Below are 24672 nucleotides of genomic sequence, written 5' to 3' on the forward strand. Positions count from 1 at the left end.
ACCTAGGGTTCAGGTGTCACTCTGTAGCAGAGGTCACAAGCAAGGTTTAGTCCTGATCCAGTTGCTGCAGGTCAGCTGGGTACTTGAGGAAAAAGGCCCCTAGAAGCGTGTTTTGTCCCATTAGCCATACAGGCACCGGCCAACTGACCCTTGGAGTGCACTTCTTTGTCCTGGATACAAGAGGGAGCATGTCCATTTCTTCATGGTTCCTCTCAGATCACAGACCATAGGTCTAGTCCTCTTCTTATCTTCCCAGCTCCAATTTTTTTTCGGGTGCAACATTTATTCTCAGCTTGAGGGTGGAGGTGACACCCGGGCAAACCATAAACAGCATGGTAAAAGTTTCTGGGCTCAACTCTACCCAGTTTTTCAGTAGTTCCTCTATACATTAGTGAACCCAGCCCCAAAATATGATGCAGCAGCAAAATTTCAAGATGGCAAAAGCCACACAAAGTTTAGGCTCTGAATGCTGCGGGGGTATTTGTGAGTGTCATAGGGGAATCACCAGTGTCCTTTCACATCTAATACTAAACTCTACTTTGAGACAGACACTGTACTCACAAAAACCCAGCGACAGATTTCTGCCAGGTCAAAAGCAGGGTCCTTCAGTAACCTGACCGGGATCCACAATTACCCTGCATTCCTGTTTTTCTGCTTTCATGAAAACCCAAGTGCTACATGTGGTGTACCAAACCTGTAAAATAGTACTTAACAGTGTGCTGAGCCCCCACCCTGCATATTCTGTTCTCACGACAGCCTATTGCTTGGTCCTAGGAGGCATCTCACACCTTTTTCTTTACCTATCAAGGCTGAGTAAAGGTTTAGAGCTGGCAGAGACGTAATCTAATTTTTTAAAGTTACTTTTCTTTAATATTTATGAAAAATCTGACTTCATCAATTAATTGGAAGTAAGTAACTGTAAAAAAACAGTTGGGTGATTTCTTGTATTGCTGATCCCTTTCCTGAGATATAGTATTAGTATTTCAAGCTGTACTCTGTTTTTCTACATAGTGCAGCTAGGCCTGCCATAGTGAAAATAGCTTTAGGAGCTTTGTCACTGTAGGTACAGGGTAAAATGTACTTTCTTCATGTCCTGCAATGCATCCTATCTTTTGGGATTAAAGGCTTAAATAGGGGTAACTTAATATCTAAAAGCAAAGTCCTTACGTGCCAAACTGGGTTTATTTTCACAGGCCACGGTGTAAGCTTACCCTTCAATAATAAGGCTTCCCCTTCTACGCCTGAAGTCATGTTTCCACAGCCACTATAGTGGATTGCACAATACGATAGGTGCTGCAATCCACTAGTGGCAGATAACTTCCAGGCCGGGCTTGCAATTTATACACCATATACTAGGGACATATTGGCAAGTAAAATATACTAATGAGAAATGGGTCCGTTTAACTATGTTTGAAGGAGGAGCGCATGTTCTGTTCTACTGATTAGGAGGGGTGAATGGAGTTCTAAAACCAGCAAAAATATAGGGTCCAGCAGAAAGCAAAACATCAAGGATGACCATGGAGAAAAGGTCGATTTCCTAAAGTCTTACAAACTTTTGATACCACAGTGCCTGCAGCCAGAGGTAAAAGGAGGACATGGAACATAATCGCAGCTGCATTTTAAACAAGGAAAACAATACCTGGCTTTTACTTCTTCTGATATTTTTTTCTAAAAGGAAAAGATCAAGAGAAGGCAGATATTTATGGCAAAGTGCTAACTGCTTTTTGGAGTTTTAAATTACATAACACAGATTCTTCTTATATTATTCTTGTTTGCAATGACCCTGAAAAAGCAAGATATCAAGATATCAAGGATTTAAGTGGTTTGAGGGAAAGGCAATGGTTGAACCTTGTTACTATACAGCAACAGGTACTTTATCCCATATATTTCATGTTACTATGAAGCACACTGGCACCCCAAGATATTTAGGTAATTTAGATTCAACAATTATCTGTTATAAATTAAATGGCTTTACATAGATCTTTGAGTGTGGTGAGTCATTAAATGTACTGGTTTAAAAATACAATTATAAAGGGAGGAGATATATGCTTGCAACTGTTATGGTATGTCCTGCGAGATAAGGGACCTACACAATGTTGCATCATAACAATAATTAAAATTCAGAAGGAAACAACATGAATATTTTCCCAGTGAATAGAAACGTAGCAGGCACTTGAGAATTCATAGAGTTGCGTGCGTGGAATGAGAAACACACAAAGTTGGGCCACTACCGTTTCTGTTCAAAGTTAAAGCGCAATCAAAGAGTAGGAGCCAGATGTACCAAGGTTTCGCAATTTGGTAATATGTGAAAAAACTGGTTACCAACCAAAATAGCCTTTGTGCATTTGGTTGTTAATTTCAGCGAACCAACAAAATACAGAAACGTTAATTTTTTAATCCCATAAGGAATTGTTAACAGGCTTTCTTAATAGCAATTCGTTGTTTGTGTGTATGTATTAGTTGCAAAAATGATGATTTCCCATGTGCAATTTAGCTTCAAATAGAATTAGAAGGTTATTCAGATGCAACGTATATAAACAGCCTCGGAGTGCATCAGGTCCTTTCTCAGAGGAAGAGGACACCATTTTTTTTCTGGCTTTTGATTTGTATTACTATGCATTTTTTTAGCAAAAGCAGGGGCATATTCTCAGGGACTCATAAAACCAGAGAAATTCAGCCGTTATAGTCAGTTGAGCTAACTATAACTCGCGCCCCCCAATGCACTGCTGATGACATCACATATTACATCATTCATGACATGGTCAATGATATCACTGATGACATCACTGATGACATCTCAAATGATACCACTGATGACATCATCCAGTGACTGTGTGTTTCTGCGTTGCAGGGAGGTGTACTGCGGCCATGCCCATTTTTACACCACACTGCAAACGTAGCTCCTGGCATGCTGCTGCTCAGAGATTGAAGTCCACTTGTGCCCTTAGGTCCTCAGAACGCCTCTCTGCAACACAGCTCTGTGGCACTTACTGGAGGTACCTGGTGGGATAGTTGCCCCCAGGGACCCTCAGTATTTAATGGGAATTAATTCCCAACCTACCACGCACCATGGGGCCCGTTTCAGAGTGGTGCAGGAAGGGGGCGGGACCTCCCACGAGACACCAGCTTTTTTTGTTTATTTTATTTTTTAGAAGGGGGCTATCTGCCCCTCTTCTTTTACCATTTTTGGGCCCAGGGGACCCCATCCCCCAGGGCCTGACCCCTATTTATTAAAAATATTTTATTCTAAATGGGAAGGGGGCCGCATTGCCTCCTCCCAAGGCCAATTTCAGCCCCGGGGACCCCATCCCCCGGGGCATGGCCATTGTTTTTTCCACTTTTTATGTTTTTTTCTTTGGAGGGGTCCGCATGGCCCCCGTCCTCAGGCCAATTTTGGCCAAGGGAACCCCATCTCCCGGGGCCGGCCATTCCGTTTTTTTTTTTTTTTTTTTTTTTTTTGCAGGAGAGGGGGCACGTGACCCCCCTCCCAGGCCACTTCTGGCCTCGGGGACCCCATCCCCCGGGGCCTTACCTCAAGGTTTGGGACCCGTGTGAGAGCCCCATTGCCCCCATGGTCCCACCGGCACCCCACCTCCTGTGGGAGCCGGCATTGCTTTTGCACAAGGGGAGCTGCTGACATGCTGCTCCCCTTGGGCAAAATCAATTTTGCTTTCTTTCATTGAAGAGAGAGCAGGTTTCCTGCTCTCGCTTCAATGAAGCAAAGCAGGGTTTGCTATGGCAGGGCGAGAGATGTGCTCCTGCCCTGTCGTAGCAAATGGCAATGACCTGGGTTTGGGTACCCCGGGACATTGCAGGAGCCGGCCCTGGGGGTGGTTGTCCGCAGGGCCATTGAGGGCTCCATGACGGGAGCTCCGTGGCCCACTCCCTTCAAGTAAAACGCCCCCGGGAGGTGGTGGTCCCAGGGGGTTGGGGGGCCTACGAGGTCCACGCCTATAAATAATCAAAGCCCCGGGGAGGTGGCGGTTCCCGGGGCTGCAGGGGGGCCACATGCCCCCCACATTCAATTAACTTAGCCCCGGGGAAGTGGCGGTCCCCGGTGCTGCAGAGGGGCCCGTGCCCCCCGCATTTAATTAACTAAGCCCCATGGAGGTGGTGGTGCCTGGTGTTTTTGGGGCCCCCATTGGCTCCCGCTAATTAATTAGGCATTGCCCCCGGGACCTCGCCCACCAGCGTGCTTATAGAAAACAAAGCGCGGAAGCCCGTGCTTCGGTTTTTTTTTTGTCCAGCTTTCCGAATCCAGCGCGAATTCAGCAGTTTTTTTTATATGTTTTTTTGGACTGTTTAGCAAGCCTAGGGGGTCAGGGTGTTTCTACCCTGCCCCCTTTTCTTGTTTTCACCTATTTTGTGCTGTTTTCTTATGCCTCGATTACCGAGTCACAAGATGGCTGCCAACACATTTTAGTTTGTAATGTTAGTAGCCAATCATAATTGAGCTTGTGCTTGGGAGGGGTCGTAAACCCTCTTCGGTGCTCAGCTATTGATATATATTTTTTTTAATTTATCAGGAAATACTGAACGGATTTACACCAATTTAAAAAAACATCGCTTTCTGGGCCAAGACCTACCTCTTGCCAAATTTGGGGTAATTCCGATCAGCAGTTCTGGCTGCAGCCTGTCATAAAATTTCCTCCAGAAATTAATATGGGGAAAACGCCTTTTGGGACCCCTTTTTTTCTCAGCCCCCGCTTAATGAATCAATCACCCCGAAACTTTCAAGACAGGAGATGACCTTAGCCAATCAGAATTTAGCTTGTGCTTGGGAGGGGTCGTAAACCCTCTTCGGTGCTCAGCTATTGATATATATTTTTTTTAATTTCTCAGGAAATACTGAACGGATTTACACCAATTTAAAAAAACATCGCTTTCTGGGCCAAGACCTACCTCTTGCCAAATTTGGGGTAATTCCGATCAGCAGTTCTGGCTGCAGCCTGTCATAAAATTTCCTCCAGAAATTAATATGGGGAAAACGCGTTTTGGGACCCCTTTTTTTCTCAGCCCCCGCTTAATGAATCAATCACCCCGAAACTTTCAAGACAGGAGATGACCTGAGTAAAACTTTTTATTTTTTGGAAAATTTCCCGAAGATTCATCAAAGGGTGCCAAAGATATTGACAAAAGAAAAAATGCTTTTTGAATAGAAATGAGTTCCTAACTATACCTACCTACTGGCGACCGCCAGTAAGTAATGTGTGTGTGTGTATATATATATATATATATATATATATATATATATATATATATATATATATATATATATATATATACACATTACCTACTGCCGGTCGCCAGTAAGTAGATTTAGTTAGAACCTAGTTTCCATAGGAAATCCACCACATTCTATTTGGAATAACATTGGCGCTGGTGGACGAATCTTCGCGAAATTCTCCAAGAAAATGGCCAGCTCCGCTCCTTCCCTGAAAGTTTGGCCGGGATTCGTCAAGTGGGGGCCGAGAAAAAAGGGGGGTCCCAAAACTTGTTTTTCCCATGCAATTTTCCATAGGACCTTTAGCCAGGGCTACAGCCCAAACGGTTGAACGGAATTACACCAAATTTGGCAAAAAGGTAGAGTTCGGTTTGCAGATTGTGTTTTTTGTTAAATGGTGTAAATCCGTTCAGTATTTCCTGAGAAAATCAAATGTAAAATAATAGTGATAATTAGAGACGAAGTACCGTACTCTGTACTGTACTCTGTACCTTCCCGAGCACGAGCTGCATGGTCATTGGCTGTCAACTGTCAACACTCCAAACCAGGAAGTGTTGGCAGCCAGCTTGTGCCTCGGTAGAACCAAGGCACAGGAAAGCAGTGAAACAAATGTGCAAAACACGCAAAGGGGGCAGGGTAGAAACACCCTGACCCCTTAGGCCTGCTCAGGAGGTCCAACAAGGCCCCCAAATTTTTTATTTTATTTAAATCACGGGGTATGAAGTACCGTACTCTGCACTGTACTCTGTACCTTCCTGAGCGCATACTGGAGGTTCCTGGTAGGCTAGTTGGCCCCCAGGGACCTCCAGTATGCAAGGGGAATTAGTTCCCCCTCTGCAAACATGCCAGGGGGCTGCGTTGCAGAGAGGTGTAAAAAGGGGCTTGGCATCATTACACCTCTCTGCAATGCAACCCCCTGGTGCATACTGGAGGTTCCTGGTGGGCTAGTTGCCCCCCAGGCACCCCCAGTATGCAAGGGAATTAGTTCCCCCTCTGCAAATGTGCCAGGGGGCTGCGTTGCAGAGAGGTGTACAAAGGGGCGTGGCCTCATTACACCTCTCTGCAATGCAGCCCTCTGGTGCATACTGGAGGTTCCTGGTGGGCTAGTTGGACCCCGGGGACCCCCAGTATTCAAGGGGAATTAGTTCCCCCTGTGCAAACACGCCAGGGGGCTGCGTTGCAGAGAGGTGTAAAAAGGGGCGTGGCCTCATTACACCTCTCTGCAAGGCAGCCCCCTGGAGCATACTGGAGGTTCCTGGAGGGCTAGTTGCCCCCCAGGGACCTCCAGTAAGCAAAGGGAATTAGTTCCCCCTCTGCAAACGCACCATTGGGCTGCGTTGCAGAGAGTTGTAAAAAGGGGCGTGGCCTCATTACATCTCTCTGCAACGCAGCCCCCTGGCTCATACTAGAGGTGCCTCGTGGGCTAGTTGGCCCCCAGGGACCCCCAGTATGCAAGGGGACTTAATCCCTAAATTAGAACATGCTACAGGGCGCATTTGCACAGTGGTGAAGGTAGGGGGCGGGGCTTGAAGTGATGTGAGTGCAAACATGCCCTGTGGCGGGTTTTAAGTTGGGGAATTAATTCCTCTACAATCCAGAGGTCCCCTAGGGGGCAACTGATCCAACAGGTATCTCCAGTAAGCTCCACAGAGTTGTGTTGCAGAGTGTTGTAAAAAGGGGGGTGCCCTCTGAACACCTCTCTGCAACACAGCTGCCTGGCGCATACTGGAGGTACCTGGTGGGCTAGTTGGCTCAAAGGGGACCTCAGGATTGAAGAGGAATTAATTACCCAATCTAAAACGTGCCACAGGGCGTGTTTGCACACATGTTACCTCAGGCCACGCCCCCTTCCTTCACTATTGAGCAAAATATTCCTGTAAAATCAGCCGAACTACGAATTCGGATTTGCTCACTTGTTATCGCAAGAAACGTCAGTGCTGCATCTTTGAGCACACTACTGATCCTGAAAAGAAATTCTAACCAAACTTACAGTAACTTGAACTTCCTTCCATAGGCTAAGATTGAATGGTTTCACTTGGAAATTTTTCTAAGTGTGGAGTTTTGGAACTTTAAAAAATTCCTCTAAAATCAGCCGAACTACGAATTCCGATTTACTCACCTGTTATCAGGAGAGATCTCAGTGATGCATCTTTCAGCTCACTACTGACCCTAAAAAGTAATTCTAATCGTAGTTACAGTAACTTGAATTTCCTTCCATAGGCTAATATTGACTGGCTTCACTTGGAAATTTTTCTAAGTGTGGAGTTTTGGAACTTAAAAAAATTCCTAAAAAATCAGTTGAACTACGAATTCCAATTTACTCACCTGTTATCAAGAGATACCTCAGTGCTGCATCTTTCAGCTCACTACTATTCCTGAAAAGTAAATTTAACTGTACTTACCAGTAACTTGAATTTCCTTCAATAGGATATCATTGCCTGCTATATAAAATATATATACATTAAAAAAAAATTAATTTAAAAAATAAATATTACAATTTCAATATTAAAAAAAATGTATCTTTAAAATATGTAATGTAATTTAAAAAATAAAATATCTAAAAATAAATACTTTAAAACAATGTAGTAAATTAGTATAAAAATATAGCAATTAATACATTTAAAAATTATCATTTACATAACCTTTGAAATTCATTGAAAAAACCATAGGTTTCAGCCACCTTATAGTTAGGAATTAGCATTTAAAAAACCTTTGAAATTCACTGAAAAAACCATAGGTTTCAGCCATGTTTTAGTTAGGAATTAGCATTTCAAAAACCTTTCAAATTCACTGAAAAAAAACATAGGTTTCACACATGTTATAGTTAGCTGGACATTTCACTCATATAAAACCATTGAAATTCCTGTTATAGTTAGTTCCGCTAACTATAACTCGCGCACCCGCAATGCACTGCTGATGACGTCACATATTACATCACTCATGACATGGACAGTGACATCACTCATGATATCACTGATGACATCACTGATGACATCATCCTTGTGAAAGAGTGGCAGACCTCCTCTCACCCTAATATAACCTTTGATACACACATTCAAAAATAGAACCTAAAATGTTCACCAAAAAATGGAGATACCAATACCAGTTAGAACAACTTATTCAGTAATTCCAAAATCTACATACACATCCACTCATTCACCAATAGTGCTATATAGTCACGAATACATGTACTCATACACCTATACATCCTGTTACACACCTACACTTAAACATAGAGTTATTCACACATATACTCACACATGCAAATAAACTATCAAACATCCATTTACTTGCATATACAGCTCTAGGGACACCACTACACTTATTTCTACAGAACCGTACACATGCTTACTCTCTTAAACAATCAGTTACAGAAACACATACCTATTTATACAGGAACTCTTCCAATCTGTCACTGTCATATATCCTTACTTATATACATCAATACTCACATATACTAGTTTAAAACATATATACTTACTCATAAAGACACTATTGAGTCAGTCATTCACTCACTAACACACCCATACACACACTCATCCACCCATACAGTCCTGCACACATGCTGTCTTTAAAACACATACAAACAGTGAGTCAGTCAATCATGCATCTGTGCGCTAAGTAATACACCACCAAACCATACAGTCACTAATTCTGACACTCAAAAAACAACTAATAACCCATATAGACACTTATGTAGCTACTCACTAACCCATGCAGCCACGTATACACAAAGTGATACACTGATACAGACATTTACATATTTAAACATTACTCGCTAATCTATGTATTCACTAAGATATACTTAATAAGTCAGTTATACAATCAATTTTACAACAAAAAAACATTTAGACACGTATTTACCCATTTATTCTTCCATCAACCTTTAGATATACATATATAAAAAATATGCATTTTTCAGAAAGACACACATTCACTGGATGATGTCATCAGTGATGTCATCAGTGATGTCATTTGAGATGTCATCTGTGATGTCATGAGTGATGTCACTGACCATGTCATAAGTAATGTAATATGTAACGTCATCAGAAGTGCATTGCCAGCGCGCGAGTTATAGTTAGCTGAACTAACTATAACGGGGGATTTTCAATGGTTTTGTATGAGTGAAATGTCCAGCTAACTATAACATGTGTGAAACCTATGGTTTTCTCAGTGAATAGTGAATATATATATATATATATATATATGTATATATATATATATATATATATATATATATATATATATATATATATGTGTGTGTGTGTGTGTATTTATATATATACTAGCGGCCCATCCCGACTTGTAATGTAATGTAATGTAATGTAATGTAGTGTAATGTAAAATGCCTTTTGTATAGCGCATTCTATCACTCCAAGGAGCATCTTGGCGCTGTGAGCCACCCCAGAATAGAAAAGGGTGAGTAGGCTGGAACAGCTCTCAGAGATGAATCATTACACCAAAGCCTCACAGGCAGTGTCAGTGAGCGTAAAAACTCAGGTCTTTAAGGCTTTCCTAAACAGAGATTCTGTTGAGATTTGACGAAGTGCGGGAGGAAGTTTATTCCAGGCTCTGGAGCCTAACACCACGATGGATTTTCCACCTTTGGTCGCTAGTCTGAATTTTGGGACCACTAGCAGGTTAAGGTGGGAGGATCTCAGATTCCGAGTTGGAAGATGTCATTTGAAGTTGTTGGAAAGATATCTAGGTCCTTGTGCATGATAAGCTCTGAAGGTGATGTCCGGGTATGACAGAAATGTCTGCAATTCGAAAGCGCCCCAGCGATATGTGCCTTTTGACGTCCTGCCATGCACATTGTGCATCTGCTGATTAAGGAGCTGACGCGCGTGTACCTGCTCTGAAGTTCTGGCCTCACAGTCTGCAAATGCTGCACAGCCGTCCTGCCGTGCTTATCGTGCCCGGGTGTCTTCTGTTTGGCCTCTTCACACACTTCATGGCGCGTACTAAACAACATGGCGTGGTGCACTGAGACGCCACACGCCGCGTCAACATCATCCGACGGCGTACTCAGCCGCCACACATTTCTAACGCGATAGAACTCTATTCTCACGCTCCGCGGCATACTCAGCCGCCACACATTTCCAACGCGATAGAACGCTATTCTCGCGCTCCAAACGTACTCACACACCCACCTCAGAGCTAGTGCTACTTCCAACGGACTACTTTGCCCCACAACGTGCTTTGTCCCTTCCAAAGCATATGTGGCGCTAGTGTATAGCCTATGTCCATCTGCTTTGCCTCACCTTTCCAATGTGGTATGCAATGTTCCGGTTGGCGCAGTGGTTCCGGAGCTTACCCGTCTCAAAGGTTTGGTCCCTCTCTTTATATTATTAGTATGGATATATGTATATATACATACACAGTTTTATGTTGTGTATGAATAGTAAAATACTTTTTTAGGCTAAGCGCTGTCTGAACAATCTATACAAATATAATAAAGAGAGAGCCCAAACCTTTGAGGCGGGTAATCTCAGGAACCACAGTACCAATCACAACACCCAATACAGCGTTGGAAAGGGCAGTTGCAGCAGAAGGACATAGGCTATGCAGACGCCCACCATATACATTTAAAAGGTAAAAGAACTGTGCCAGCAAAGTAGTCCCTTGTGGGCGTGTCTGCGTTGTGCTGTGGGCGTGTGCTGGGGGCATGATAAATATGGGGGCGTGCGGTACGTTCCGCCCTTCATGCCATGTCTCATATCGTGTGCTGATCCCACCCTCCTCCCTTTAAATACCCCTGCAACCCATAATCATAACCCACCCTTACTCCTTAAAATACCCCAACACCCTTAAACACTAACCCATCTAAACCCTATAAATATACCCTGTCCCCAAAACTCAAACCTATCCCTATACCCTAAAAATACCCCTGTACCCCAAAACCCAAACCTAGCCCTGAACCCTATAAATATCCCTGTACCCCAAAACCCAAACCTACCCCTGAACCCTAAAATACCCCTGTACCCCAAAACCCAAACCTAGCCCTAACCCTAAAAATACCCCTGTACCCCAAACCCCAAACCTACCCCTGAACTCTAAAATACCCCTGTACCCCAAAACCCAAACCTAGCCCTGAACCCTTAAAATACCCCTGTACCCCCAAACCCTAACCTACCTCTGAACCCTAAAAATACCCCTGTACCCCAAAACCCATACCTATTCCTGAACCCTAAAAATAACCCTGTACCCCAAAACCCAAACCTACCCCTGAACCCTAAAAATACCCTTTACCCCAAAACACAAACCTAGCACTGAACCCTAAAAATACCCCTGTACCCCAAAACCCAAACCTAGCCCTGAACCCTTAAAACACCCGTGTACCCCTTTACCCCAAAACCCAAACATACCCCTGAACCATAAAAATACCCCTATACCCCAAAACCAAAACCTAGCCCTGAACCCTAAAAATACCACTATACCCCAAAACCAATACCTATCCCTAACCCCTAAAACTACCCCTGTACTCCATAACCCAAAACTATATCTGAACGCTTAAAATACCCAAACACCCACAAAACATATACCTCAGTACCCCAAAACATATACCCCTATACCAATACTTACCTTATCCAAACATTAACAAAACATGCTTTTACCATTCATGCATTTACAACGAATTTCCTTGTAAATGTATGCGTGGAAAAAGCATATAAATGTAATGCCATGCGTTATAATGGCATTGCGGAGTCATGGTACTTTCATAATGAAAGTATGCGGAGTGATGGTATGCGGAAAGAAAGTTGAGTAATAATGGATGTTTACCCTCCCCCGGTAAGTACATTGGTGGCACGGCGGCCCACATCTCCAGCAACATACTCATATTTTTTCACCACCCATTTCAAAAATGCACAGGTCTCTCTCATTGATGGCCAGCACTGACATACACTTTTAGACACACCTCCTTCAACAAGTTTAAGAATTGCGAACTTTAGAGCTGGCCGGGGAGCTACGTTCGAATCTCGGCATCAGCTCAACATCCTGTGATTCCAGGCAAATTGCTTTGTCTCCCCGTGCCTACAACAAATGAATGTGTTCTTCTGTAATGTAAATTGTGCTCATGCCATGTTGTCGAGTTCGCGCTATGTAATATTGCAAGGAAAAATAAAGTAGGGAAACTCGAGTTCACACACTACTGAACGCGCACTCTTAAGTGCATCAGCAGTGCACTGTGAATCGGAGCTTTTCACAGGCCTGTCACAGTTAAGAAATGCTATCAAAATGAAATCCTACAAAACAATATACTACTGGCCGGAAGCAATTCATACCCGGACAATGTCGGGAAGGGGTGCTAGTGAGTTATAAATTACGATGGATGGTGTAGCCTGTAGTGGGTTCTGAGTCTGTTAGTCTTGAACTTTGTTACGCTCAGGGACAACTGCTAAAGGTGTGCATATTGTGCTCATTTTAGGTCATGAAGTAGGGTTAAGTCCCAAGACACCAGTGGCAAAAGGCTGTGCTTGTAACAATTTAAGCCAAGCAAATACTGATTGCCCTAGAACTCCAGAAGAAAGGTTCTTGCAATCCCTCTCAAAACCTGAAGAAACAGCAAATGGCTGTGGGTAGCATAGGTCACACATGCACAAATACTCTTTGTGAATGGGGCATCTGCAACTTGATCTCTTTTTGGCATAAAGCAAATACAAGTACAGAAAGACATTTTGTCACTCAATGGTGAGATTGTGTGAGTGGCAACAGCGTTAGTGGACTGTGCTGAGCTGCAACAGTGCAAGCGAAATGTAGACTGATAACACTCCACCTGGGTACAATGCAGCTGTGTTGATAAATAAACTCACAAAGTACTGTTCGGGTAAAAGCCAGCACTGGTGGCTTAGTGGATTAATGCTACCAGTGTAGGAGCCTGTGTTTGACCATATGGTCATAGGTTCAAAACCTGGTGGGTCTGCTCAGCCTTTCATCCTTCTGAGGTCCATATAATGAGTAGCCTTGAGGTGGGTACAATAAAAATATGTTATTCAGCAGCAAGATACCCTTCTGAGTGAACGTGTTCTTTACGAATAAACGTTATGCTATTTTATGTTAAAAGGTGCATCAATGAAAGACATTTCAGGAAAAAAGTGATGAAAGAGGGTGCTGTGGCGAAAGAAAGTTGTATCTGTACATTTCAAATACCATGCCAGGACTGCTATTCAAGCCCTCGCACTCTAGCATCTAGATGGTTCGAATGTCCACCTCAATGGTCCCCCAGACACCACACGAGCAATGACACGCAGCTGTGTAGATCAGAGCGAGCTGTGCAAGATAGAAAGATCACAGCAGTGCATGTTGAAAGCAGTGCCGCGGCACCGTACTCTTCGGACATACAAGATCAATGTTCTTACAAATACATGCAACATACATTAGCAAAAAAGTGCTTGCAAATTGTACACCAGCGTCTTGAGAATGGAATCACATTTTGCAAGCCAACTTACTGACTTATAGGTCAGTTCACAAAATAAAGAATTTGTAGGGTGTCACAGACCACCCAGCCTAATGAATCTGTATGGAGGTTGAAATCTGTGACTCATTTTTATTGGTCACAAACACATGGATGATGGCCTGATAGAGTAAGCTGACCACAATGTCTGTAATTACCTTTAAATATATCAGAATTTTTTATATAAGGTCCATTTTCCTATACGGAAACAGGCCTGCGTTAAAAAAAAGTCTAATTTTTCTTCAAAATTTGTTTTAGAGTTTGCAGTGGTCCCCTGAGCCCCTGCCTGCTTCCCGCACTTTTTTTTTAACATTCACAAAATGGAAGGGAAACCAACGACTCTTTCCCTTTTGCAAATGGTTCACCACCACACGCAGGAGTCTGTCATTTTTCAGTATTTTGCTAATGGACTACAGCTGCAAAACTTTTATATATTGCATACTAATTCTCACTTCCATTTTAGGTGATGCCTAAAGGTAACTGACTCCTAAAATGGAATTAGTATGAAGTTAAAACTTATTGTGCACACATAAATGCACTTACTTTGCGAATTGCAGCATTTGCAACTACAAACTAGTTTAGAAATTCAGTCCCATGATTAGTATGGTTTTTGGTAAACAAGAGAGCGATCTATGACTTTTTTTTTTTTACTAATTTACATACACTACATTAACACCGAGTCTACACAAGCGTAACTTACGCATACATACATCACAACTTAACATTTTACCATTCACGTAGAAAGAAAACTTCCAGTGAGTTTTGCGACCCTGTAAAAGTGTATGTAAGGAATTACTTTGACTAACTAAGCATAAAGTTAGGAACTTATGAACTGAGCATCTTTTCTGTACAATTCGTACTTCTTTGCTCCTGGTCGACATACAACTTGGGAATGAGCACCTAGCTGTAAGATATATGGTGCCAAAATTGCTGCATGGTTTTCAAACTCTAGCAAATGCTCCTGGAGTTTACTTTTTTATATACACTGACAAAATTGGCATCACATCCCTTAGCCTCTCCTCTGACTGGGCATCTTGAAGCCCCACCCTTCCACACCTGCTGACATTCAATCAATGGATTATTACCTTATAGTTGAGGACATTAAACGTGTAGCACAGACATTTTTGAACAACCACAGACACAGCAACATTGTCCAGCAGTAAGGCTTGAACATAGCCTCAGGAACTGCCCTTTTGGTTTTAAGTAAAATATTAGAATGGTGATTTAAGGGGTTCTTAAAAGATGCTCTCTGATTCAGAGTATATGGGGCAATTCCTCAGTCACAGTTCGCAGTATAAAAAAGTTATTGAGACATATAGTCAAAGTTTATTATGTTTTGGCTCTCAATGAGGGCCACATAAAATAAAACATACAGTATACATCACAAAAAAAGTCAACAAGATAACGTCTTACAGTCTTAAAAAAGCAATGTAGAACATACAGTCATTAGTCTCGCAGTCCTCAGCCAATCTTGTGCATTATTAATAAATATCTAAAAAGCATTTAAAAAGGTTAAAAATTCTGTAGCAAAATATTTCATTAGGTGGGCTATAAAGTGCATGGAGGAAAGTATGTACATTTAAAATTCCTAGCTGTAGACAAATTGGTTTTAGCCATTTGAGGCGAAAAGGACGCAATACCTTACATACAAACAAAACATGATTGCGATTCTGTACATCATTATGGCAGAAATTACATACAGGAGACACACCGTGCCATTTTGCATAAAGAGAATTTAAAGGAAGCACATATATAAATCTTACACCTGTAATTACATTTTTTGGTCTCTGCAGTGTTAGAATCTGTATGATCTTTTATGATGATATTAGAGACTTTCTACCTTAGATTTCTCACACACGTCCTGCAGAACACAGAGGCATAAGCCAGATATACTAAGCGTTTGTATCCCACATTCAAACAGAAGGGCACATTTACTAAATAGTAATGCAATGCAGCACAGCAATGAACGTTCCTTCATGGCTAGCGTACGTTTTTAATATACTTCCAGTACAAAAAACGAAAGCTTTACCAACTTTCCTAACATTTGGTGCAACGCAGCAAGAATAATTGCTGCACCGCATCAATGGGAGAGAGCAGGAATGCACCATATTTACTAGGATATGGTGCTTTCCTGCTCTCTTTGCTGCCTAGTGCCAATACTGGCATTCTCGTGCCATGGTGCAAGGATGTCTGAATTACAGGTTGGTTTGTTTATGTGCAGGAAGGGGCACCTTCCAGCACCAAAACAGTTCTCATTGGCATTTTCCTTTTTCCTGCAGAATGTGGTACTCAAAGCACGATTAAATAATGGAGAAAAACAAATTCTCGTTACGCCTCTGTTAAGATGGCATACCACTTTGACGCATTCTCAGGTCTGCTATTTTAGTAAATCTGCGAATGTGCCAAAATCCATGGGTCGATGCGTGGGACACCCATACTCCACTCATGGATTGCATTGGCAACGTATGAGTAACACAAGGCAGAGACTTGTGCTGCGTTGTATTATTCTAGATTTATGAAACCAACAAAAAGCAACCTTTGGTTTGCGTGGCTTAGTAAGTCTGACATAAGGGCTTACGTTGGCTTGTGTTGCCTTGAATGACGCCAGGGTGATGCAAGCCCTTATTACATCTGGGCCTCAGATTAAACACATTTTAAAACTTTGCAACCATTGTATGTGTGCTGTACATTGCAGCACACATGGACATTTTGAAAAGTTTGAATAAATAAAACTATTTGTCCAACTCGCGGTGTGCCTTAAGATGGTGTAATTTTGTGGTGCTAATTTCTAGCTATAAAAGTTAATAATAAGTTGTGACAGAAACTACAGGGCATACTTTTAAGGAATTGGTGTAGAGCAGGGTCGCAAATCATTTTGCTTCACAACCCTGCGCCAATTCGAAAGGACAGGAATTCACTGTGTTTACAAGATGCAGTGTATTCCTGCCCTACCAGCCAGCGCACATTTTCCAGCAGTGCGCCAATGCAGGTACGCTTGCACCATGATGCAAGGGTGTCTGTGTTGTTGACACAATGGTTTTTGTGCAGGAAGGGGCACCTTCCTGCACACAAACAATCAGTAGAATATTTTCCTCTTTATGTGTGATGCAGAATACTTGGATGTATCACACATGGAAAGGGAAAAAAAACAAGGTCTCCTCAAGGGAGGCGCAAGGTTTTGGAGCTGCCTCAGGTTTACCAGATGTTATAAATTTGGGCCGGTGTTAAAAGTACATGGGTGGCAACACCCACAGCAACACCCTTGGAATGTCTCTTTCATGCAGAGTAAGGCAAGGCGGCAACTTACGCTGCTTCACTTTACTACATATCTACAATGCCATGAAAAACCATGCAGGCGTTATGTGGCCTTGTAGATATGGCCAAGCCTGGTGCGCCCCTGGAACATCACACAAATTGACATTCGGCAGCACACTGGGCTTATAAATATGCCCCAAAGGAAGGTAAGCAGAGCAATGCCCATGTGATCCATGAAACGCCACCATTTCATCTTCAGCCTCCATTTAATTTCAGCCTCGGTATCCCTCTCATTTCAGACAATTTGTTTTCCAGCACAACACATTTGCGCTGGAAAGTAAAACTCAATTGAAGACTGTGCCACCGTTTGCGTCTTGTGTCTCACTTTTGGTAGCTTTACCCAACCGCAAAGAATTGATAAATCGGACGAGGTTCTCACGGTGCTGCATCCCTGCCAGCTCTGAGCATTTCTCTGTATTTTAAAGTGCAGCGCTAAGCAAAGTGGTTATGCAAAATTAGACCTATATGTTTCTCTTCATTGTTGGTTGCTGATAATGTTTGTTTTAACATCAGGGAAATTACCAGTAAATACCGGCCCAGCAGACCATAAATCAGACCCACAAACAGCCAAACACGTGCCCAGGCACCGATGTGTGGGACCAGCCCTCCAGGCTCTGCCTGATTGGCCCACTGACCTGTCAGACCAGCGCTTCCGGCCCTGCCTGAGTGGCCCACTGACCTGTCAGACCAGCCCTCCAGGCCCTGCCTGATTGACCTACTGACCTGTCAGACCAGCCCTCCAGGCGCTGCCTGGTTGGTCCACTGACCTGTCAGACTAGTCCTCCAGCTGCTGCCTGATTGGCCCACAGGGCCTGTCGGACCTATGAGGGAGCCGCGGCGCGTCTACTCTACCTGCTTTCGGCATGGCGACGGGAGGCCGCGCTCGGAGGCTTCACGCTGGCAGGAGGGGCAGGCGAAGGTACCGACGGAAGGCGGGCGCCCGAATTTATCCTAACACTGACTCTTACATTTACATAAAGTCAACAGCCGCCGGCGTCCACCTGACTCTCCCCTCAGCTGCGCCACCCGTTCGCTGCCGTCCCTGGCGAGGGCGGACGGTGACACCGCCTCACACGAGGCGCGCGCCTCCAGGCCCGTGTGGCGCACACACAATCACCGCGTGTGATTCTCGATACCCCTCCTCGAAACGGAGCCCCTCGTGCCATCGAAAGCTGTTTGCATCCAGAGTTATTGACCATGACGCGTCCGTTGCAAAGACCGGGAGAGCGAGCATGGGAAGGCGGCGACCCCGGCTCTGCACGGCGGGGCTTCGGAGGGGTGACCCCCTATCTCCCAGAGGACACCGATGGGGATTTTGGAAATAATATCACAGATTTCAACACAGAGAACTGTTGGGATGAACTCTGTGGGCAAATGAGATAGAGGTCGAGGCTGAAAGGGGACGAAGCCCGAGGCAGAGGCTGAAGTGGGATGAGACCGAGGCCCAAATGGAAGGAGGCCGAGCATGACATTTGATAAATGTCTTAGCCGAAAGGGAAGGGAGACCGAGGCTAAAATGCGGCGATGGCTTAGGCTGAAATGGGGGCCGAGGTAGGGTGACCAACTGGCATGGGTGCAAATTCAGGACAGTGAGTGCAAAAGTCCAGGACAAAAATTCAGGACAGAAGGTCAGAATTCAGGACGAAAATTCGGAACAAAAGGTACGTTTTGCATACACATCAGAGGAAGTCGCACAATAGTGCATAAGTAAATCGACAACTAACGCAAGCACAAGTCAAAATAAGTGTCTATTAGGTTGAGAGAACCTTGCACTAAATGCATCTGTTGTGTATGCGAGTGAAACACCTGTGTTTGCATATTCAAAAAAAAAAGTGAAGAAAAAGATCAAAGCTGAAGGCTTCTCGGATCTAACTTGCCACCTCTCCCCCACTGAAAAAAAAACCCACGGGATCCGAAAAGCTGTCAATGGGCAGAGAAGCCCATTATCATTCTGTGTGTGATAATTAGACCAACATACAGAATGATAATGGGCATGATATCAGTCTGTGCCAGGTCGGAAAGGGGCTGCTGCAGGCCACAGATCACAGCTCACGCCAATGTCTGAAATTACGGGCAAAAAGGAGTCCGTGGAAGAAACCCTTACGGACAACTGACAGGAGGCCCAAATTACGGGCAGTTCGTGAAATTTACGGACGGTTGGTCACCCTAGGCCGAGGTGTACGTTGAAGTTAGTTAATTTATGAGGGTATGCATTTTGCAGGCGCTCTCCATGGGCACGCAGAGATTAAGTTATTGGCCCAGAATCACGGGATGTTGAGCCGATGCCGAGACTCGATCCACAACTCCTGAGGTGGTGCTCTGGGCGGAATTGGGAGGGAGGAAGAGGCTGAAATGGGTCGGAGACTGGGACTGAAATGAGATGGAGAAAGGAGAATGAGGATGAATTGAGATGGAGCCTGAGGCTGAAATGAGATGGAGCATGAGGTTGAAATGAGATGGCGCATGAGGCTGACATGGGAGGGAGGCAAAGGGTGAAATTAGATGGAGCTTGGGGCTGAGATGAGATGGAGCTTGATGCTGAACTGTGAGGGAGGCAGAGGCTGAAATGAGATGGAGCCTGAGGCTGAATTGGGAAGGGGTAGAGGGTGAAATGAGATGGAACCTGAGGCTGAACTGTGAGGGAGGCAGAGGCTGAAATGAGATGGCACCTGAGGCTGAATTGGGAAGGGGTAGAGGGTGAAATGAGATGGAACCTGAGGCTGAAATGGGAGGGAACCTGAGGCTGAAATGGGAGGGAACCTGAGGCTGAAATGAAAGGGAACCTGAGGCTGAAATGAAAGGGAGCCTGAGGCTGAAATGAGATGGAGCCTAAGGCTAAAATGGGAGGCAGAGGCTGAAATGGGAAGGAGGCAGAAGCTGAAATGGAATGGAGGCTGTGGCAGAATTAAGACAGACCCTCAAGTGCGATCGATTCACTGACCGAAAGGGGATGGAAGCTGAAGTGGGACGGAGGAAGAGGCTGAAATGAGATGGAGCCTGAGGCTGAAATGAGATGGTGCCCGATGCTGAAATGAGATGGTGCCTGAGGCTTAAATGAGATGGTGTCTGAGGCTGAAATGAGATGCAACAAACAAAAGGATGGGAAGAGGGTCCGGGGGAATGTTTACCGGCCTCGGCACAGTTATAATCCCCCTTACAAACTATGGAAAACAGGAAGAATAACTGTGGGTCTAAGACTATAGGAAAGCTATGTGTGTGGAAATGGCTATGTGTAGGCTTCCAAATGTAAGCAGACTACTGGACAATTACCTATTGTGAGTAAGTGTCCATCAGTTACTCTTCCTGTACCGCCCAATTCATCATGTGGTCTACTTCACAGTAGGTAGTCCAAGTTTACCAACTCCAAAGTTGTTGTTAGGAGATGGTTAATTATGATGATGTAATTTACAGGGTGATTGGTGGATGTTTTTTGTAACTGAAAGCAGTGCAAGTGTGATTAGTGAATAGTGATAAAGAAATGTGTTTATAGTAAAATTGGATAGTGAACGCAATATAACTTTATTCTGGAGTCGAGCACTTCCAACGATAAAAACAAATAGAGTGCAAAAAAGTCAGATGGTTTAAACAAATAACTACTGACTGGGTTATCTGGTCGACATGTTTCTGCGGACGTTTAAAGGTCCACATTGGTACCTGCCGCTTCCTCGGGACCCATAAACTTAGTTGCTACTGCTCTTGTGATAAGTTAAAAAACAATAGTGAACGAAACTGGTAAATATCACCTGTTCACCTCTGGATTTCCTCCTGGTAAAATGGAAGAGTTCCAGATGTCGAGTCACCATAACACACACACACATAGACAGACATAGGAACAAAAATAGGATAACATACCATCATTAGTATGGGTTACCACCATAATTACTGGAGTATTGTTCTTACACAGCATTTGAAATAAATATTATCAAAATGTCATAGGCTCACCTTTGATTCAAGGGGAAAGTGTTTCTCCTCACCTGGCAAGCAGTTCAGGACAATGGAGCACTGCTCTATAGTACAGAAAATTAAAAAAGCTTATGATAACCTGTGTGGCCACTCTGCAGTTAGATACTCATAGGGTCAAACAGTTACACAGAGTTAAAGAGACCGGCCTGTAGTTAATTTGTCTTAATTATGATTAAAACGTGGGTCTGTTATCTCTTGAAAATCTGGTTTAGAATGGCAAACATCATATTGGTGAGTGAAGCCTGTCTTAGCACTAGATGAAGTGATTATTGTTCATTCGTCAGAAACGGCCAACTCACTCAGATATTGATGCGCACGTTTTGTATTGTAATATAGAGTGCGCGATGCAGTTTCTTTTATTATTATTCATAGACTAACGCGTTGTAATGAGTTTTGCACGTCTGTTAAGGCTAGGACCTGTATACTCAGTTAAGCGCATTAATTTGTACAGTGCTCCGTGTTTGTAGCCGTGAAGCCAGCTCACATATTAAGTTCGCGAAGCAGTTTTTTTCTGTAATTGTTTATGGAATGGCATGGTCCGATAAGTTCAGCGCCTTTGTAAGAGGCTGAGAATCGTATGTTAAGACCTGTCGGCCATCCCCTGTGGAAATACGATGCCAGTCACGTCTCACACTTAAAAATCGTAACTTAATTCCTTACGCGCGTTTTCCATACCACCCTTGTAAGAAGCTGAGATGTATATGTTGTGCCCTGGCGTCGATCCCCTGTGGAAATACGAGGCCAGTCACGTATCACACTTCAAAATCATAACTCAATTCCTTACGCACATTTTTCAGACCGCATGTATCGTTACTGCCATTGTTTATAAACTATGCATTGAAGCACTATTCGCGCTTCTCCTGATGCTCGGATTTGTGTACCATGCCGTGTTGGCGGTTCACGATGAAACTTTAAGGTCAGGTTGCTCTCAGTCTTCAGAGCGGAAACTGCATTGCTTGCGCGCATATTGTAAACATTTGTACATCATTTCCCTCCAATGCATGGTCTCACCCTTACCTCTCTGTCGGTACTCCTGGCAGCCTTCTGGGCTGTTTGGGGAGGTACAGCTGGAAAGAGGCTTGCTACTTCCTTATTGACTGTGACTTGGTTCTCATTGGATAAAGAGGACCACATGTTCCCACAGCTGCTAGTTATGGGAAATGTAGTCCACAATTTTGCCCTTCTCAGGTTTATTCGGTCTGACCATGTATACAGTTAAACACCTCTTTAATATCAAGTGGTGGCCAGTACTCTTGATTGTAATGATGCCCTTTTGGCATTTCAACAAAATGTAGGAAAATTAATTGTGAAAAGAATTTTTGATAAACTTTTCTAAAATTAACAAGCGGCTTATGCATGTGTTTGCAAGGCAGAGATCGGCAGGATTGTATACAGCACCTTAGCGAATACCTATATTATATGTAGTTGAGGACAAGTGTCTCAGTTTGGGAAGATGGCAACTTAGTTGATACACACTGGGGTCAATCATATTATGGTGGTATGGCCGGAGGCTTACATAGATGTTTGGGTTCTATTGTGTTCAGTTAAGGACAGTTTCTTGGGAACAGGTGTTTCATAGTGACATCCAAGGGATATCTTCATTAAGGCCAGCCTTGTCACAGTTTAACTTGTACACCCATTTTTGCTCTATCAGTTTCAGTTTTTAACGGCTTTATTTCGAATTATTATTATTCATAAAAGACAACAGATAAGAATATATACAAAAATACAACATAGTTAGTACAGATCTTAAAAAGGTTCTTTACAACCGATCGTTACTTTAAAAAAAAAAATTGATTAAATAGCATCAAAAGACGTTTTTGAAGGTCAATAAAAAATTTACAGTTCACAATTCATTCATTCAATCAATAAGCAGCTACAGTGAGTATGTTCCTACTTATACAATTAACTCATTAATCTCAGTTATCTCCTTGAAGGTGCCTAGCTCTGATGATCCACGCCCATCCGAGGTATTTCGCCATACCTATGGAAATCCACTCTGCTGTATTAGATCTTAATATAAGCAACGCTTCTTCCCACACCCGTGTATTGACCCTTCTGCAGATGGGTTTTAGCCATTTCTGACGTGGTGCGCAGTATGATGGACAAGCAAAAAGAAAGTGGCCCATAGATTCCTTTAGCTAACTACACCAGGGACAGTGCAAAGACGGTTGGTTATGCCATTTGTTGGTAAACTTCTTTATTGGCAGCGTGCCAACTCTAAATTGGTGATAGTTTCCTGTCTGCACTTTTGGTAATATTGTCCCAATATGTCTTAGTGTGAGGAACCACTTTATATAGTAAAAAAATACCTGTCAGGTTGGGATTCTGTGAGAGCAAAACCAAATATTCTTTTACAGTAGCCCAAAACAGTAGTTTGAATTCTTTTTTCGACAGGAATGCCTGGTTTCACGGATCTGACCACTGCATGTGAAGACCCATTCTGTAGAGTATAGCCTTCACGTTTTTAAACCAAGATAGATTCCCTGACCCTAATATCGATCTCACGTCAAGAATCTCATTAGCGAACATGGAAAGTTCTGGAGTGGACCAAATACGTCTCCATAAGGCTACCATCCTGTATTGTGCCTGGTTTTTGATGGATTAGCAGCCCATGTCTAACATAAGGGGGAGTGATGGTGTCGATAATGGGAGACCTACCAAACTACGGAAAAACGTATTCTGGATTTTATCTAATGGGGCAAGATCTACATTACCCCACAGATCCGAGCCATAGAGGATGGCTGAGCTGATTTTAGCATTATACATTTTTAGCGCTGGCAAAACTCTTTTAGTTTGGGAGCAACGCTGTTCTTTAACAAGGCATCCAGATAAACGGGCACATTTTAAACGAAGTGCCTCGATCTGCTCCTTCCAGCGCAGCCTGTAGTCTATAACCACCCCTAGGTAGGTCATCACCCCTACTTGTTCCAAGATGGTACCGTTCAGTTACATGACCCCTTAGCGGTTTGTTCTTGGTCAGAACCATGAATTTGGTTTTTGAAACGTTAATTTCAAGGTCATTTATTTTACAAAACTCCACAAACTTATCTATTGCAGTCTGGAGACCCACCTGTGTTTTTGCCAGAATCAGAGTGTCATCGGCAAAAATTAAAAGGGGGACCCTAGCCCCACCCAAAACTGGCGCATCTGTCGGGGTAGATGAAAAAAACTGCACTACTTGGTTAATAAAGAGTAAAAACAAGGTTGGTGCCAAGACACAACCTTGTCTTACTCCATGGGTCACTGGGAAGGGCTCCGTCACCTGGCCCTGGCTGCCCCATCTAACTCTGGCAAAGTTAGATTCATGTAGCCTGATGGTAAGCTCAAGCAATTCGGGTGGCATTCCCATTCTCCTTAGGGCTACCCACATTTTCTCTCTGGGGACCAGGTCGAACGCAGATTTAAGATCCACGAACGCTGCGTATATAGTGCCTTCGCCTAAATGCACTGTCTTCCAATAGATCATAATAAATCTGAGCACTTGGTAGACAGTGCTTGTACTGGCCCTGAAGCCAGGTTGCAGCGGGGATAGTATATTTTCTTCACTCATCCAGAACTGAATTCTACCCAACAACATTCTAGCAATAACTTTCTGCAAGGCGTCGATAAGGCTTATAGGGCGGTAATTCCCCGCGAGGGTCTTATCACCTTTTTTAAATACAGGGAGGATTTCAGCCCCTTTCCAGGAGTCTGGTACTCTGGCGCCTCTGGC

General features: G+C 43.6%; 1 protein-coding gene across 1 annotated transcript in view; it reads right to left on the bottom strand.

Annotated features, from left to right (window-relative positions):
- LOC147725944 (uncharacterized) overlaps positions 1–17926 on the bottom strand; it is an 84735-nt gene extending 66809 nt beyond the window's left edge. Inside the window, exon 1 of the mRNA XM_086960070.1 lies at positions 17847–17926. Within this exon, the coding sequence (XP_086816196.1) occupies positions 17847–17859 (13 nt within the window). The 5' untranslated portion in view covers positions 17860–17926. The remainder of the gene's footprint in view (positions 1–17846) is intronic.
- Between the last annotated feature and the right edge of the window lie 6746 nt (positions 17927–24672).

The sequence above is a fragment of the Lissotriton vulgaris genome, chromosome 3_1 (assembly GCF_964263255.1).
Source record: "Lissotriton vulgaris chromosome 3_1, aLisVul1.2, whole genome shotgun sequence".
Taxonomy (NCBI): Eukaryota; Metazoa; Chordata; class Amphibia; order Caudata; family Salamandridae; genus Lissotriton; species Lissotriton vulgaris.